At 48.5% G+C, this 16709-nt stretch overlaps 2 protein-coding genes across 2 annotated transcripts in view; one reads left to right on the top strand and one right to left on the bottom strand.

The window, feature by feature from the left end:
• Positions 1–16709, bottom strand: part of CSMD2 (CUB and Sushi multiple domains 2) — a 689877-nt gene that overhangs the window by 359823 nt on the left and 313345 nt on the right. The gene's annotated exons all lie outside the window — the stretch shown is intronic.
• Positions 6373–6980, top strand: HMGB4 (high mobility group box 4). Its single transcript, NM_001040562.3, has one exon. The coding sequence runs from the start codon at positions 6373–6375 to the stop codon at positions 6955–6957; it is 585 nt and encodes a 194-aa protein (NP_001035652.1). The 3' UTR covers positions 6958–6980.

Genomic DNA, 16709 nt, shown 5'->3' with positions numbered 1-16709 from the left:
TAGCATCTTACATAACTACGATCCATGTATCAATCTAAGAAATCAGCATTATGAAGTCTGCATGTGCATAATCTCTCTGTAGGCTTTTGGAGCTGATCTACCTAAAGCATTATCATCATTTTTATTGAACTATCACAGTCACATCTGATTGAGTAACATTTCTTGGCATAAGGTCAGCACCAAAGAGCCTAGATCTACCTATGACCTTGCCTCCTTCACCCATCTGGCTTCCAGGAAGTGGCAGATGCTTCTCTACCACCACCTTCCTTCCTGAAACATATCCATCCCTCAAACACTGCTTATTAACGGCCGGGAAAGCAGCAGTCACACTGCTCCAGCAACTCACAGCTACTCATTGAGGGTGTGTGTGTGTGTGTGTGTGTGTGCATGCATGTGTGTGCACATGAGTGGTGAGTGAATGAACTGAAAGACGGTAAGCGTGAATTAACTGGTAAGCCAATGAGTGAATTAGTGACTTAATGAGTCAGCCAGTGAGTGAAGAAGTGTGTAAAATTGAGTAGATCACGCTCCTTGCTCCCTCAACTAATCCAATCAGCAGTGGCATAAATTTCTCATCTTTATTAACACAAGCGGGGGTTAGGATAGCACAAGGATAGTTACAGACCACTAGCTGGATGCGAAAGATAACCGTGTTCATTTTCTAGTGCAGCTTTCACAAATCACTGCAGATTCAGTGGCTTGAAGCAACACAGATTTATTTTCTGACGATTCTGGAAGTCAAAGTGGGCATCACCGTGCCAAGGTCAAGGTGTCTGTGGGGTTGCACTCTCTCCGGAGGCTTTAGAGGTGAGATCTGTTGGCTTGCCTTTGCCAACTTTTAGTAAGTCACCTTCGTTTCTCCCCCTGCGGTCTCTTTCCATACCTTCAAAGCCACCAGTGTGGCCTCTTCAAGTCTCTCTGACCCTCTACGTCTGTTATCACATCTCAGTCTCTAACTCTGAAACTCCTGCTTTCCTCTTACAAGGACCCATGTGATTACATCAGGCCCACGCGGATAATCCAGGATAATCTTCCCATCCCCAAATCCTTAACATAATCATATCTGCGAAGTTCCCTTTGCCATGTAAGGTAATGTATTCACAGGCTTTGGGGCTTGGGACATGGACCTCTTTGTGGAGCCAGCTTTCCACGTGCCACAGGTGCCTTGCTCAGAGGGCAAGAGCAGCGACGATCCCCACCCCCCAGGAGGAACCGCAGCAGGGGAGGCAGGAGAGCGCATCACGGCAGTTACCACGTGCCTCTGCCAACTACTTTTTCGGGTTGCTCTTGTTGTGACCTGGGATTTTTAAAGTTCCCCAAAGTTGATGCTTGCCCCCAAATTTGAGAAACGCTGTGATGAGAAGGTCTGCCAGGAGCATACAACTGCTGCAAGTGAGGGTAAAATGTGCCCCTAGGATTCCCGGAGAAGGATTAAGAACAGGGTGCCTCAACCCTGGGTACATATTCCTATCAGCTGGGGAGATGAAAAACAACTTATTTTGAAATGAGAACAGAATAGCAAAGACAATACAGAAATTTCCTGTACACCCCTCCCCCAGCTTCCCCTAACATTAGCATCTTACATAAAACCATGGGCCATGTGGCAAAACCACCTTGGTGTAGTGCTATTGGGTCAGTGGAAGACTTCATTCTCATTTCCCCCAGGTTTCCCACTAAGGCCTCCTTTTGCTCCAGGATCCAGTCCAGTATTTCTTGGGCATGGAGTCATCACATCTACAGAATCTTCTCTAGGCTGTCAGTTTCTCAAGCTTTCCTTGTTTTCTCAAGACTTTGACACTTTTGTACTGATCAAGTATTTTGCAGCTGCTGCTGCTGCTGCTGCTAAGTCGCCTCAGTCGTGTCCGACTCTGTGCGACCCCATAGACGGCAGCCCACCAGGCTCCCCCGTCCCTGGGATTCTCCAGGCAAGAACACTGGAGTGGGTTGCAGGCTGGCGTTTAATTTGGCTTGGTCTGATATTTTCTCCTGATTACACCAGGATTATGGATTTGGGGGAAGAATACCACTGGGTGAGATGTTTTTATCATCACATTGTAGAAGGCGGGTGTCATATCAGTTGGTCTATTACCAATGGCCTTCAGGTGGATTCCTTGGTTGCTGTAGCATCTGCCCCCTTCCTCCACTATAGAGATGTCACCTGTCCCTCTCCATACTCTACTCATTAGAAGTGAGTCCCAAGTCCTGCCCACACTGCAGGGGAGGGGCAGTGTCAGGCGCTTTACTCCCATCCTTTCAATTAATCCTCACCTTGATCATTTCACTCCACATCCAGCCAAGACTGTAACAAGCCAGACTTGCCAAAAGTCCCCCAGCTACTACGTGGCAAAGCTCGCATTGGAGCTCAGTGTCTGTCTGGCTCCAGAGGCCATGCTCTTTCCACTTCATGTTATCACTGCTGAGTGAAGAGGCTCTCACAACCTCTGAGGTGGGGGCTCCATCCCAGCCTACATAGACAAGTGTTTTTCAAATCTATCCCTGGATTGTGACCCATTCACAAGATCAGACTGTGGGGTGCGTTTTATTTGTATTTATTTATTTTTGGCCAGGCCACGTAGCATGCAGGATCTTAACTCCTGACCAGGGATCAAAGCTGTGTGCCCTGCGTCGGAAGGCACAATGTCTTAACCGCCTGACGGCCAGGGAAGTCCCAGGGGTGCATTTTAAAAAAGAAAATAAAGTACAGCAGATTAAAAGAGTATAGAATGGAAAAGAAAAGAGTACATCACACACATAACAAGTTTATTTTCATAAAACTTTTTTTTTTCTGAAAACTTTATGTGCTCAGAGACTTTATAATGGGGGCAAAAATAGCACCCCTACCCCCACCTCCCACACAGGGTGGTCACAAGGATGAAATGAGATGATGCAGGTGATGTTCTTAGAACAGAGCACCCGCTAGTGGCACTGAAAGCATGTACATAAGTGGGTCATGGTACAGAATACACTGGGCTTCCCTGGTAGCTCAGTCGGCAAAGAATCTGCCTATAGTGTAGGAGACCCGGGTTTGATCCCTGGGTTGGGAAGATCCCCTGGAGAAGGAAATGGCAACCCACTCCGGTATCCTTGCCTGGAAAATCTCATGGACAGAGGAGCCTGGTGGGCTGCAGTCCATGGGGTCGCAAAGAGTCGTGTACGACTGAGCGACTAACGCTTTCTTACTTATAGAATACATTTCCTATTGTAGACTGCAATCCAAAAGTTTGCAAATGCTGAACTCACATCTCTAGACTGGGGTGGTCAGGCTTATGACCCTCAGCCCACACTGCCTGTGTTTGTGATTTTTATCTGGGCACAGCCACTCATTTGTTTGGGTGTGGTCTCTGGCTCCTTCTGAGCTATGATGGCAGAGCTGAAAACTAACTTGCAACAGAAAATGTGTGGTCCATAAGCCTGCAGTATTCACTACCTGGCCTCCAGAGCAGCGCCCCTGTCTGGAGGTCATCTCATAATACAGAGGACATTAGACACTTCTTCCTAAGCCATGTGGCCTTGTCCTGCCTGCTCCTGGCTGGCACAGCAGCCCCTGCAGGCCCTTCTCCACCATGGTACCACCCAGCACACAGGCCTCCAGAAGCTCGACACCCTTCTACTTTGGAGGGATGCCCACACTTGCTTTATTTCTCCACCTCCATGGCTGTTTGCTGTCCATGTGGGAGGTTAGAAACATGGCATACAGGTCAGGGTCCCAGCAGGCAACAGATGGCCACTCAAATTAGGATAATTTGAGGAGTGTTTAACAAAGCGGCTATTTACCAAGGGAAAGGCAAGGTGTTAGAAAGCCACAGGGGAGAGCAGAGGCCTCAGAGGCTAGTAAAGGTAGAGCTCTTACCCCCTCAGCTGGAGGGGACAGGACAGGGAAGCTGGAAGGACAGAGTCATTTAGAGAGGATGCTTAAGAGGAGTCAGGACTTGCAGTCCAGAGATGAGGAGACAGCTCCAGGCAACCTTGCAGGGAAGGAGCCAGATCCCTCCCTCCGTGATCTCCTGTCAGGGTCCCCACTGGCCAAACTGAAATGGAAGCCAGAGGGCACAGGAGCCACTGATATGGTCCATATGGGTCAGCTTCCCAGAACAAGCAGCAGGCATGAAAGATGGAAAGGAACAAACCTCAGATACCTGTGCACAAGGCATCAGTTGAGAAAGTCAGGTGCATTTATTCTTCCTGCAGCTCCACCAGATGAAGGAGTCCCCTGCTTCACCCTGCCAAGTTGGGAGTGTGGCCCCACCACCAAAGGCCATACTCTCTTCTCTTCCTAGATCTGCTAGGCTCTGGCAGATGGTTATCATGGGGCTGATGTTTCTAGATCTTATCATCCTGAGTTGGGGGGGAGGGTGGAAGGTTGTGAACGGAGACACAGATAAGGTGCTGGGGTCTTTTGTGCATCTGAGCTGAACCTGATGAACATGTATGCACATTAGACAAGTTCTTCCTCACAACCCATCCACTCAAGTCCAGCAAGCAGATGAGCCAACCTCTAGCCTTGGGAGAAGGAACCAGAGTGGGGAAAAAAGCTCCCTAGGCTAAGAAGTGTCCCCAGAGTAACCAGTTCCCACAGGCCAGACCTTTCTGCCCCCGTCGCTGGCCTGGATTGCTGGGGCTGGCATCTGATATCCTACAGCCCTCCCACTCCAGCCACAAACTTACAGCAAGTCACTGGGAGGGTGTTGCCTGGCCAGTAGAACATTGATTGCACATCGTTGATCCCACAGATAAGACATCACAGGCTTGGGAAGGGACTGGCTGAAGTAGCCCAACTACCGTGTTGCAATTTGGGGCTAGGAATTAGGCTTGAAGACTCTAGTCAATTTTATATAAGATGGAACTTGCAATCAGTCTTGGCAAAAGTCTTGGCAAAAATTCACAATGTGCTCTAGGCACCTCCCTAATGGTCCAGTGGTTAAGAATCTGCCTTCTAATGCAGGGGACTCAGGTTCAATCCCTGGCCAGGGGACTAAGATCCCACATGTTGTAGGGCAACTGAGCCCACACACCACAACTAGAGAAAGCCCACATGCTTCAACTAAGACCCGACACAGTCAAATAAATAAATAGAAATAATTTTAAAAAATGTGGTGGTCTAGTCTGAGGCGAGTTTGTTAGGCTCAGCTGCTGAGGCCAGGCACTCAGACTCCAGGCCACCAAGGCTGCAGTATCTGTGCAGGCGGGATGCAGCACAGGCTTGAGTCGGGCTAATCGGATCAAATCCAGACTCCAACCAGTTAGTGGCTGTTCTACCTTAAATATGTTAATGTTTACGCTAATGAGGCTCGGTGTTCTAGCCTGGTAAACTTGGTTCTATCAACAACCCCTGAGTTATAGCAACTCCAAGACCATTCAAGGAAGCACCCCACAGTGTCCAAAGGTCAGGAAATGGTACTCTTCGTTTCTTTTCCCTCCAGTTGGAAGACTATTAAAATATTTGCAGCTTTTCCCCCCAAAAGCCCGAAGCCGACTAGTTTGAGTATAGTTGCTAGAGCTTTGCGCTCTAACCCCAAGAAACGGGGACCTCTGGGATGAGAACAGGGGGCCTCCTGTTAGGCCAAGGATGTTCTATCTCATTTTCATGGGCTCTGGTGTAATATTAGTACAACCTTAAGGGTCTCCTCCCTTCTTCCCCAATCCCCACCCTCATCCCCACCCAATTCATTTCAGAGAAACGAAGAGTTCAGACTTAGAGGCCAAGCGCTTGGGTTTTATATTAGATAACTTTGTCCTGACAGGAAGCGAGTCACAGCTGTCATACTTGATTATTTTTAGAGTTACTACTAAACTCTTTGTATAGTAGGAGCTGCCCCTGTTCAAGGCAAACGGAAAGGCTTCACATTTCATCATGACAGCTCTGGAGCCATCCACTTCCTCATGTTCATTATTTCCAGGCTGTCTTTGGAAAGGCTGAGAAGGCATCTTGACAATTGTGCGGTGAGGAAGGCAGATCCTGTGGCTCGTTACTGCATCCAAAGGATGGAGAGCTCCCCACCTGAGCCCAGCACGCTGCCTCCAGGAAGCCAGGGAGAAAGACTGCAGGGGGCACGGCTGCTCTAGAGCCTTCCCTGGATAACCCATCATCTTCCATGGGGAGCAAATTTGACCTCCAAGTAGCCAACCAATAAGAGCACCTATATGCAAATGCCTCCAGCACTGGCCTGGAGTGGCTGGCCTGTGAGTGACGTCACAGTCCCCTCTGACCCAACAATGCCACCACCACTGAAAAGGCTGACCCTTGCCTACAGCTCAGACAGACAGAAAATTTCACCGCCAGCAGAGCATCTACTAATTGCTTCTGGAGTGTGGGGGACAAAGGTCTCTGCTGTCCAAATTACTGGGTCCAGAAAAGAAAATGAATTTATGAACATGGGGAAAAGAGACCAGCTAAAGCCTAAGGCAAATGTCTCTTCTTACATCCACTTTTTGCTGAATTACAGAAACAAGTTCAAGGAGCAGCAGCCCAATACCTACCTTGGCTTTAAAGAGTTTTCTAGAAAGTGTTCGGAAAAATGGAGATCCATCTCAAAGCACGAAAAGGCCAAATATGAAGCCCTGGCCAAGCTCGACAAAGCCCGATACCAAGAAGAGATGATGAATTACTTCGGCAGGAGGAAGAAAAGGAGAAAGCGGGACCCCCACGCACCCAGACGGCCTCCATCATCCTTCCTACTCTTCTGCCAAGACCATTATGCCCAGCTCAAGAGTGAGAATCCAAGCTGGTCGGTGGTGCAGGTGGCCAAGGCCTCAGGGAAGATGTGGTCTGCAAAGACGGATGTGGACAAGCAGCCCTACGAACAAAGGGCAGCTCTCCTGAGAGCTAAATACCGAGAGGAACTCAGTGTCTACCGTAATCAATTCAACGCCCGGAAGACATGCTTGCAAGAGTCAGCTACAAACCAGTGCAGAGAGTTCGAGCAAGCTGAGTCAGATACAACTGATGGATCCAACTAGAAATAAAGGGCCATTCCGTGGTATTCCTGTCTCTGGTCTTGTGTATGGCATTAGAGTGGCCATGGCTGCCACTTTGGGAAACAAGTGAGTGGCAAGGTGGAGTCGAGATTGGGGTTTGGGAACTGATCCTGGGAGGGGCTGACTTTGGGAGAAGAAGCTACAGTGTCTGAAGAGGTGTGTGGCCAGTGTTTACTGTGCTTGACTTGTGCAGGTGGGGTGGGGTGTGGGAGTCTCCAGGTGTAAAGAAGCTGGGAGTCCTAGGGGTGGGAGCATATGGTCCCAAGCGGTTCTCTGGGGTGGAAGATCCAGCTCACAGAGTGCAGTGCCCAATGGCCAGACCTGCTGCCCTCCTGGGGAGGGCAAAGGGCCTGGAGTCCAGGCCAGGTTTCCAATTCAGGCCCTAGCAGAGGCTGGGAAACTGGAGTTTAGGCGGGCCTTAGGGGAATCAGTGTCTGCAGGGATTCCAGAACTGGTCCTCTAACAAGTCTTAGATACTATTTGTGGGCCGGGATGAGACCTCAGGGGTGGTCCCCATTCTATTCACTAGGGTTAAGCTTGAGGTTGATTTTACAAAAATAGGTTATTTGACTCTGTCTGAGTACTATAAGCTGAAGAAAACCCTTTTCTCGACATTTTGGTGGGCATCTACCCAGTGAATCTTCTGTGGACGCAAGCATAACCCACAGGGTGGACATGTGTTGCCTTTATGACCACTCAGAACCCATTTCTTTTCCTCCTGCTCACAGCACACCACCTCCATCCTGATCAAGACTGGATCAGATGGATTCCCCCTGGACACAGTGATTGGCTCACTGGTGGGCACATGAGCCGAGTTGTCCAATCAGAGTGGATCTCAGGACTTGTATAAGGAGTCCTAGGGGAGGATGCTGTCCTGGGGGCTGTAGGCAGTCATTTGCCTCATTCTCAGGCCAAAAGGTTAGTCCCTTTGGCTTCTTGGACTTTTGAGTGAAGATAAGCCCACATGTTTTAGTTTTTATCTAAGATGGTATGAGTTAGGTTTTCTGCCACTCATTCTAATGAGTCAAGACTGGTCCTTTGATACAAATGGGATCGCACTGTGTCTACTCTAACTGTATTTTCCAGGCGACAACACACTGATATGGGATGTTTTGAAATGGTCCTTGACTTCTGACAGCAAGGAGACTAGGAAAGAATGCAAAACTGCTTCTTTTGTCACCAGGTTCTGCACGCAACAGACTTCCCTAATCCCACCTCTCACCCTTATTCCACGAGGGATTCGTATCTTTGTAACCTGTTGCTGTTTAAACTTTTCCTCAGGGAACAAAAGTAAAAATACATATTTTGGAATAGTCTTTTCAAACTGGGTCATTTCTCACCCTTTGGGGGTAAGAAGTAACATGGTGGAGTGACTTAGAAATTCAGGGTCTGGAATCAGGCCGAATTATTTATGAAGGGCTCGCCTGGGCCAGACCCTGTGCTGGGGACCAGGAGGCCCAATGCAGTCTACTGCTGAGTTCCTGCCTTCATGAGAGGGCTGGACACAGGAGAGAAGAGACTGCACAAAGAGCTGAGGTTGGCGGGACTGAGGACCACTCCCAAGGCAAGTGCTGAAGTCTGCCCAGAGGAAGCAGCTTTCTCCTCCTCAGCAGACTTGTACTCAGGCTGGCAAATTCTCCCATCCCCCCTTCCCATTCCCTAAGCTGCTGTTCCAACTTGGCTCTGCTCCCCCTCCAGCCCAGCCTCCAGTCTCTCAGGAGACACCCTCATCTTCTGCTTCATTGGCAAAGTTGAGACTGTCAGTTTTCTTCTTTCTCAACTTGAAATCCACAGCTATTGTTCCTCCTGGTCTTAAGCCTCATAGCAAGAACCTTCTTGCTCGCCTCTTCCCCTCCCTCCCTTGGCCCTTGCTCCTCACTGTAAAGATGCTGACTCTCTAGCCTCTAGCTTTAGTGTCCTGACACAAGTGGTTTCAATCACTGGCAGGACCTTGGGCAAATAAGTTCTCCTCCTCCCGTCTCAGATTTCTCATCTGTGCAAAGGGGATGATGCCTGCCTTGCAGGCGGTTTTAGCAATTAAATGATGTAATGCGTGCAAAAGCGTTTGGCATGGTCCTGAGCACACAATAGGTTCTGTGGCGGATCCTTTAGAGTGGCTACTCCTCCATGATTCCCCTCTCCTGGGATTCATACCCTGGTGTGATCCCTTCCCATTAAATGTGGGCAGAACCTGTGACTTGCCTTTAACAAACAGAACCAGGGCAGAGGCCATGGGATGTGACTTCTGCGATTGTGCCATGGTGTGTAAAATTCTATCCTATGGGTTGATTTGCTCTAAAGATCCTCCTAGTTGGCTTGATGAAGTAAGTGGCCAAGCTGGGAAAGCCCATGTGGCAACAGGCTGTGGGGAATCTCTAGGAACTGAAGGTGCCACAGACCAGCAGCCAGCAAAAAAAATCAAGATTCAAGAAACTACTACAGCAAACTCATGAACAGAGAAGTGTGTCCTTCCCCAGGTGAGCCTCCAGAGGAGAACTCAGCCCTGGCTGACACCTCGAGAACTTGCTTGGCCTTGTGTGATGTCAAGCAGTGGACCCAGCTAAGCTATTAGGAGAGTCTGACCCACAGAAATGATGACAAAATAAATGTGGGTTGTTTTAAGGCAACAAGTTTGCGGTAATTGGCTACAGGGCAGTAGATAACTAACACAGTATTCATTAAATGAGAGCCTCCTTGCATTCTAAAAGGAACCATCTTTAACCTGCTTTCTCCTTCCAGCCTCCACCCTACTTGTTTAATTGCTTTTCCTTTGTTCCCAAACTCTTGAACAGGGAGGAGGGCCCCCCGGGCTAATTAGATCCTGACTTGCACCACTCTGTTGTGGTTCCAGTTAGGCCGTCTCTTTTCCAGCCTGGTTTGTGGCCTCTTGGTGGGCAGTGGCTGTGCGGCCCACCACGGTCTTCTCTGGGAAGAGGGCCCCCGCAGAGCTGGGCCCCAGCCCTCATGCTGCCCTCTTCTGCTTTCCTGTGTGATTAATTACGTGAATGAGGGTGGCCAAGTCAGAGTTTTGACAACGGCTTGCAGTACTCCTGCTGAAAACTAACTCTATTAACATTCCTCTATGAAAAAGCCGGCAGGAGGGTGTGAATCTGCTGGCTTCTAATGACTGGAATGGAATGACAGTGTAGGGAGGGAGGGTAGAGGGGGAGAAGCAGCGGGAGCCTGCGTCTAAGATACGGGGGAGGGGAAAAGCGGGTGGAAAGCCTGTGGGGTGCTCGCACTCCCCTCAGACCCTCGCAACAGGGCTTAGGTGGCCCTGCCCTCTGCCCTCAGGAAGAAGGAGACCGAATCTTTGGGCCCATGGCTATCTGGATGCCTGAATCACACCACTCTGAACCTTCTCTCCCAGAGTATTTTCGTTCATTTATTCAGCAAATATTCACATACATCTTATGCCAGCGACATACCAGGAGCTATTCTAGTGCTAGGGAGGCAGCAGCATCCCTGATCTCTCATAAATATGTAAACAAGTCAACAAATAAACACACCAGGTCATTTTTTTGAGAGTGTCAAGTGCTCTGAAGAAAATAACCCAGGATAATGAGATAAATCATGACAAGTGGGGTTGCGGGCACTTTAAACGGGTGTTCAGAGAAGATGACATCTGGGTTTGAGAGAGGAGATATATATATATATATATATACATATATATTTATACACACACACACACACACAATTATGGCCGATTCGTGTTGCTGCCCAGCAGAAACCAATAAAACAATGTAAAGCAATTATCTTCTAATTAAAAATAAAAAAATAAAGGACAAGAAGGAGCCAGGTTTGCCAGGGTCTTAGGGAAGAGCTATTCAAGGGGAAGGACAGCAAGTGCAAAGGTCCTGAGGCAGGAATGGGCTTGGCGTATTGGACAGAAGCGAGGCTAGAATGACTAGAGGGGTGAGTGAGTGGGCAGATGCGGTTGGAGAGGGACAGGCCTTGGCAAGGAGTCTATGGTGAAACCTCAGTGCAAAGAGGAGTCAAAGAGGCTTTCCTGCTTCCACTCCACTTCTGGCTAGGTCATTCTGGAGTCTACCAAGTCCCACTGTGGAGATGCTGGTCCCTCCAAGGTCTGCAAGAGAAGGAGGCAAGGCCAGCACATGCCAAATGCATGGCACTCCTCCCTTTCGTGAAGTGAAAGTCACTCAGTCGTGTCCAACTCTTTGCAACCCCATGGACTATACAGTCCGTGGAATTCTCCAGGCCAGAACACTGGAGTGGGTAGCCGTTCCCTTCAAGAGCCTCCACCTGCTCCTCCTGGGAGATTTGTCAGCTAAAAACCAAATGTGGAAGCTATGAAAGTTCTCTCCTATGATTCATTTCCCCAGAGATGGGAGGAAGGGCAGACGAGGATGGCAAAACATCCTAGGGGAACACTGCTTCCTAGGGCTCAGATTTTCAGGTGGTACAGCTCCCACTAGACCAGTGGTTCTCAGCTTTGAGCCTTCATCAGAATCACCTCAGACCTCATTCAGACACAGAACGCTGGGTCCCACCCCTAAAGTTTGAGTCAATTTTTCTGGGAGTGGGGCCTAACGTGCATTTCTGTAAGTTCCCAGGTAATAGGATGCTGCTGGCCCCAGGATCATGGAGTTCTTTCCTCTCGTGCAGCCCTGGCATTTATGCTGATGAGGAGGCATCACTGACCTGCCAAGTGAGTCTTAGAGGAAGGGCTGACCTGCTCTCCTCTCTTCTCCCCCACCTCCCTGTCTCACCCCTTCAACCCTGGCTGCAAAGTTTACTCAGGTCTCCTCTCCAACGGGTTCATCAGTAATAAAGCTGAGAAGCTAATCCTCATCTGTCTGTCTTCTTCATCTGCCAACTGATTCTAAACTTGCAAAAGAATATATGTGGGCCTAGATGTGTACACAAATGTGTGGGCTTCTCTGGAGGTGCAGTGGTAAAGAATCCACCTGCAATGCAGGAGCTGCAGGAGACATGAATTTGATCCCTGGGTCAGGAAGATCCCCTGGAGGAGGCCATGGCAATCCATTCCAGTATGCTTTTTTAGAGAATTCCATGGGCACAGGAGCCTGGCAGGCTACAGTCCATAGGGTCTCAAAGAGTCAGACATGACTAAAGTGACTTAGCATGCATACACACACACACACACACACACACACAAATAGATCGGGCTCCCCTCAAACCACAACAGAAAAGTTGATCCCAGTTGCAAACAATGATCGATTAGCACCTGGGCCACACAGAAGTATTGGGATCTTAGCGTTAACTTCAGTCTTCACTAAAGCATCAGCTGTTTGGGGAACAAAAGGTCCAGTTTCTGGGCCTATAAGACTGAGGATCAAGTCCGTGGCCAGGGTGAGGTCATCGGAGTGAAGTCATAAAGCACTGGCACCCTTCTGTCCTGTCCGGCACCTCTAGTCACAAACCCACAATCACAAACCCACAAACAACACCTGCACCTCTAGTCACAAACCCACAAACAATCACAAACCCACAAACAATCACAAACTCACAATCACAAACCCACAAACAACACCTGCACCTCTAGTCACAAACCCACAATCACAAACCCACAAACAATCACAAACCCACAAACAATCACAAACCCACACACAACACCTGCACCTCTAGTCACAAACCCACAATCACAAACCCACAAACAATCACAAACCCACAAACAACACCTGCACCTCTAGTCACAAACCCACAAACAATCACAAACCCACAAACAATCACAAACTCACAATCACAAACCCACAAACAACACCTGCACCTCTAGTCACAAACCCACAATCACAAACCCACAAACAATCACAAACCCACAAACAATCACAAACCCACAAACAACACCTGCACCTCTAGTCACAAACCCACAATCACAAACCCACAAACAATCACAAACTCACAAACAGCATCTGCATCTCTATTCACAAACCCACAAACAATACCCAGAGAATAAATGATGTCTGGGACATCACTGTAAACGAAGCCTGGTATGTGACAAGTGCCCAGTGGATGGGGTTGCCTGCCCTGGTCTCTAATGAATGGCTTAAAGAAGGAGAGAACAAAACACAAAAAAGCAGTTCAGGCAAGAGAAAGAGTTTGGCTAAAGGCCAAAAGGGGTCATGTGATCCTCCAAACTGGCCTTGGCCTCTGGGGTGGATCAGCAGTGCGCAGTGAGCGCTCTCGTGCGGCCACCCGCTTATAAGAGTTGCCTCGTGACAGCCCCCTCCTCTGCTGCCCTCTCCAGTGCCCCCACTGCTCCTCCGGCTGGGCGGTAGCTGGAGGGCGGGGTGTTGCGGCGGTTGGGCATCATGACGGGAGCTGATGTGGCATAATCAGGCCTCTGCTGCCTTGTTAGTGGCGCCCTCGCCCACATTCAGCTCCTGAAATGGTTCCCAGCGAGCCCTGCCTCCTCGCATTCACACCCTGTGTGATTCCTCCCTTTGAGTGTGGGCTGGACCTAGAGAGTCCCTTCTAATGAACAGAACGGGGCAAAAGGGACAGGATGCCACTCCTCAGAAGGCACTAGGTGATAAAAGACTCTCCTGGTCTCTCCTCTCTCTCTCTGTCTCTCTCTCTCTCTCGCTTACTCGAAGCAACTGACGTGCTGACAGCCACCCTGTAGAGAGGTCCACATGGCAAGGAATTCAGGGAGGCTTCTGGCCAGCGTCCAGCAAGGAACTGAGGCCCTCAATCAACCAACCTGCAAGGACCTGAATCCCGCCAGTAACTGAGTGAGCTTGGAAGTGGATCACTCCCCAGCCGCCATGGATACCTTTATTGCAACTTTATGATTGGCCCAGCTAAGCTGTACCAGGGTCCTGACCCATAGAAATTGAGATAATGCATGTTGTTTTATGGCACTAAGGTTTGGAGTAAATTGTTACAAACTGAAATAGATAATGAACACAGATTTTACTATCAAGAGAGAAGCAGTGTCATGAAAAATATCTCAGAAAGTGAGATGGCTTTGGAACCAGATGGTGGGCAGAGGATGGGAGTATTCTGAGGAGCTTATTAGAGAAACCAGAACTTTGAGGATGCTGCTGGGAAAGGGTCAAAGGAAGTGAGGAACACCTCAATGGAAGCTGGAGGAAGGGGACCCTTATGCAGCGAGGGAAATCTTGGCAACGATGTCATCTGCAGGGATATGGAAGGGCATGTGCCTGATCAACTTTGTGATCTGGCTAAAGAGATATCCAAGCAAAGGGTTGAAGGTACTAGCTGGTTTCTTCTTGCTGCTTATGGAAACAGTGGCAGATTTTATTTTCTTGGACTCCAAAATCACTGTGGATGGTTACCACAGTCATGAAATTAAAAAATGTTTGTTCCTTGGAAGAAAAGCTATGGCAAACCTAGATGGCGTATCAGAAAGCAGGGACATCACTTTGCCAACAAACGTCTAGTCAAAGTTATGGCTTTTCCAGGAGCTGTGTATGGATGTGAGTTGGACCGTAAAGAAAGCTGAGCACTAAAGAATTAATGTTTTCAAACTGTGGTTCTGGAGAAGATGCTTGGACAGAAAGGAGATCAAATCAGTCAATCCTAAAGGGAATCAACTCTGAACACTCATTGGAAGGACTGATGCTGAAGATCTAATACTTCGGCCACCTGATGTGGAGAGCCGACTCATTGAAAAAGACCCTGATGCTGGGAAAGATTGAGGGCAAGAGGAGAAGGGGTGACAGCAGATGAGATGGTTGGGTGGAATCACCAACTCAATGGACATGAGATTGAGCAAACTCCAGGAGACAGTGAAGGACAGGGAAGCCTGGTGTGCTGCAGTCCATGGAGTTGCAAAGAATCAGACATGACTAAGTGACTGAACAACAGGAATGTGAGAAGAGAAATAAAACGAGGGAAAGGTGGTGGGGGAGCAGCCAGACTTGATAGTTTGGAAAGCTCTCAGCCTCCCAAGACAGCAAAGGATGCTAAAATTAAGAGAAGGCTTTAAGCACTGTCAAGAAAAGGTGGTCTGGAGATAAAGCCAAGGGTGTGACTGTGCAACCTGTGGCTAAGACCTCAGGAAGATCAAAGGATTGCAGTATTATTCAGCCTCACAAAGGCCCTTTAAAGAGATCAGGGTGGGCTTTACAGATTCTCAAGATAAAACAGTAGGGCCTCTGGGGAGCGTATGAGCGTTGTCCCTTGGCCATCAAATGGACGCCCAAGGTAGAGAACTTCAGTTCAAAGAAATTTGCAGTTGTGGTTTTTGTTGTAATGGAGTGAATCTGAATGAAATTTACAGAAGACCCACGAAGTTTTGGAGCCACACTGTTATCAGAAGTATCACTGTCAGATTGGAACAGAAAGGACAGAGAGGGTGCAAAATAAAAAGAGGTCATTGGGCTCCCCAAAGTCTCAGCAGGAAGCAGGCTGAAGAAAAGTAAGCTTCAAACATACATTTCCTTTCATGAAGAAAGCAGAAGGACGACTCAGAGGGAGAAACCAAGAGCTCTAAAGGTAGGGCTGAATATTCTCAGATTTTGAAACTAATCAAGAAACTTCCAATATGTTCATCGGTGGATTTCAGAATTGTTATGGGCCAGGGACTTTTCTCTGCCTCGCTTTCCCCCCTTTTGAGTAAGAATGTCTGAACCCATTGCCCTGTGCTTGTTCCACCTCTGTGTGCCCTGTGTGTGGGGACAGAGAACTAGTCCACCTGGTTTTGCAAAGCTACAGCTCCAGAGTAACAATATTCTAGGACCTGTACTTAAGGAACTACACCAAGTCCGTCCATACCTGAACTTGACTTACATGGTGTGATTCTGGACATTGAGCCAATGCTTTCATAGAATGAGGCTTTGGGGGGCCTTGGGAAGGATTAACAGCATGTTGCATGTGGAAAAGCCATGAAATCATTGCAGGATGGGGGCAGCTTGCGGTAGGAAGCTTTCAGATCAGTTCAGTCGTTCAGTGTCAGACTCTTTGCGACCCCATGAATCGCAGCACGCCAGGCCTCCCTGTCCAACACCAACTCCCGGAGTTCACTCAAACTCACGTCCATCGAGTAGGTGATGCCATCCAGCCACCTCATCCTCTGTTGTCCCCTTCTCCTCCTGCCCCCAATCCCTCCCAGCATCAGAGTCTTTTCCAATGAGTCAGCTCTTCTCATGAGGTGGCCAAAGAATTGGAGTTTCAGCTTTAGCATCAGACCTTCCAAAGAACACTCAGGGCTGATCTCCTTTAGAATGGACTGGTTGGATCTCCTTGCAGTCCAAGGGACTCTCAAGAATCTTCTCCAACACCACAGTTCAAAAGCATCAATTCTTCGGCGCTCAGCATTCTTCACAGTCCAACTCTCACATCCATACATGACCACTGGAAAAAACCATAGCCTTGACTAGATGGACCTTTGTTGGCAAAGTAATGTCTCTGCTTTTTAATATGCCATCTACGTTGGTCATAACTTTCCTTCCAAGGAGCAATCGTCTTTTAATTTCATGGCAGAAATCACCATCTGCAGTGATTTTGGAGCCCCACAAAATAAAGACTGTCACTGTTTCCACTATTTCCCCATCTATTTGCCATGAAGTGATGGGACCGGATGCCATGAATTAGTTTTCTGAACATTGAGTTTTAAGCCAACATTTTCACTCTCCTCTTTCACCTTCATCAAGAGGCTTTTTAGTTCGTCTTCACTTTCTGCCATAAGGGTGGTGTCATCTGCATACCTGAGGTTATTGATATTTCTCCTGGCGATCTTGATTCCAGCTTGTGCTTCTTCCAGCCCAGCGTTTCTCATGATGTAC

Source organism: Bos taurus, chromosome 3 (assembly GCF_002263795.3).
Source record: "Bos taurus isolate L1 Dominette 01449 registration number 42190680 breed Hereford chromosome 3, ARS-UCD2.0, whole genome shotgun sequence".
Taxonomy (NCBI): Eukaryota; Metazoa; Chordata; class Mammalia; order Artiodactyla; family Bovidae; genus Bos; species Bos taurus.
Note: the sequence above shows the minus strand (reverse complement) of the source record. Positions and strands in the feature narration are given on the sequence as shown.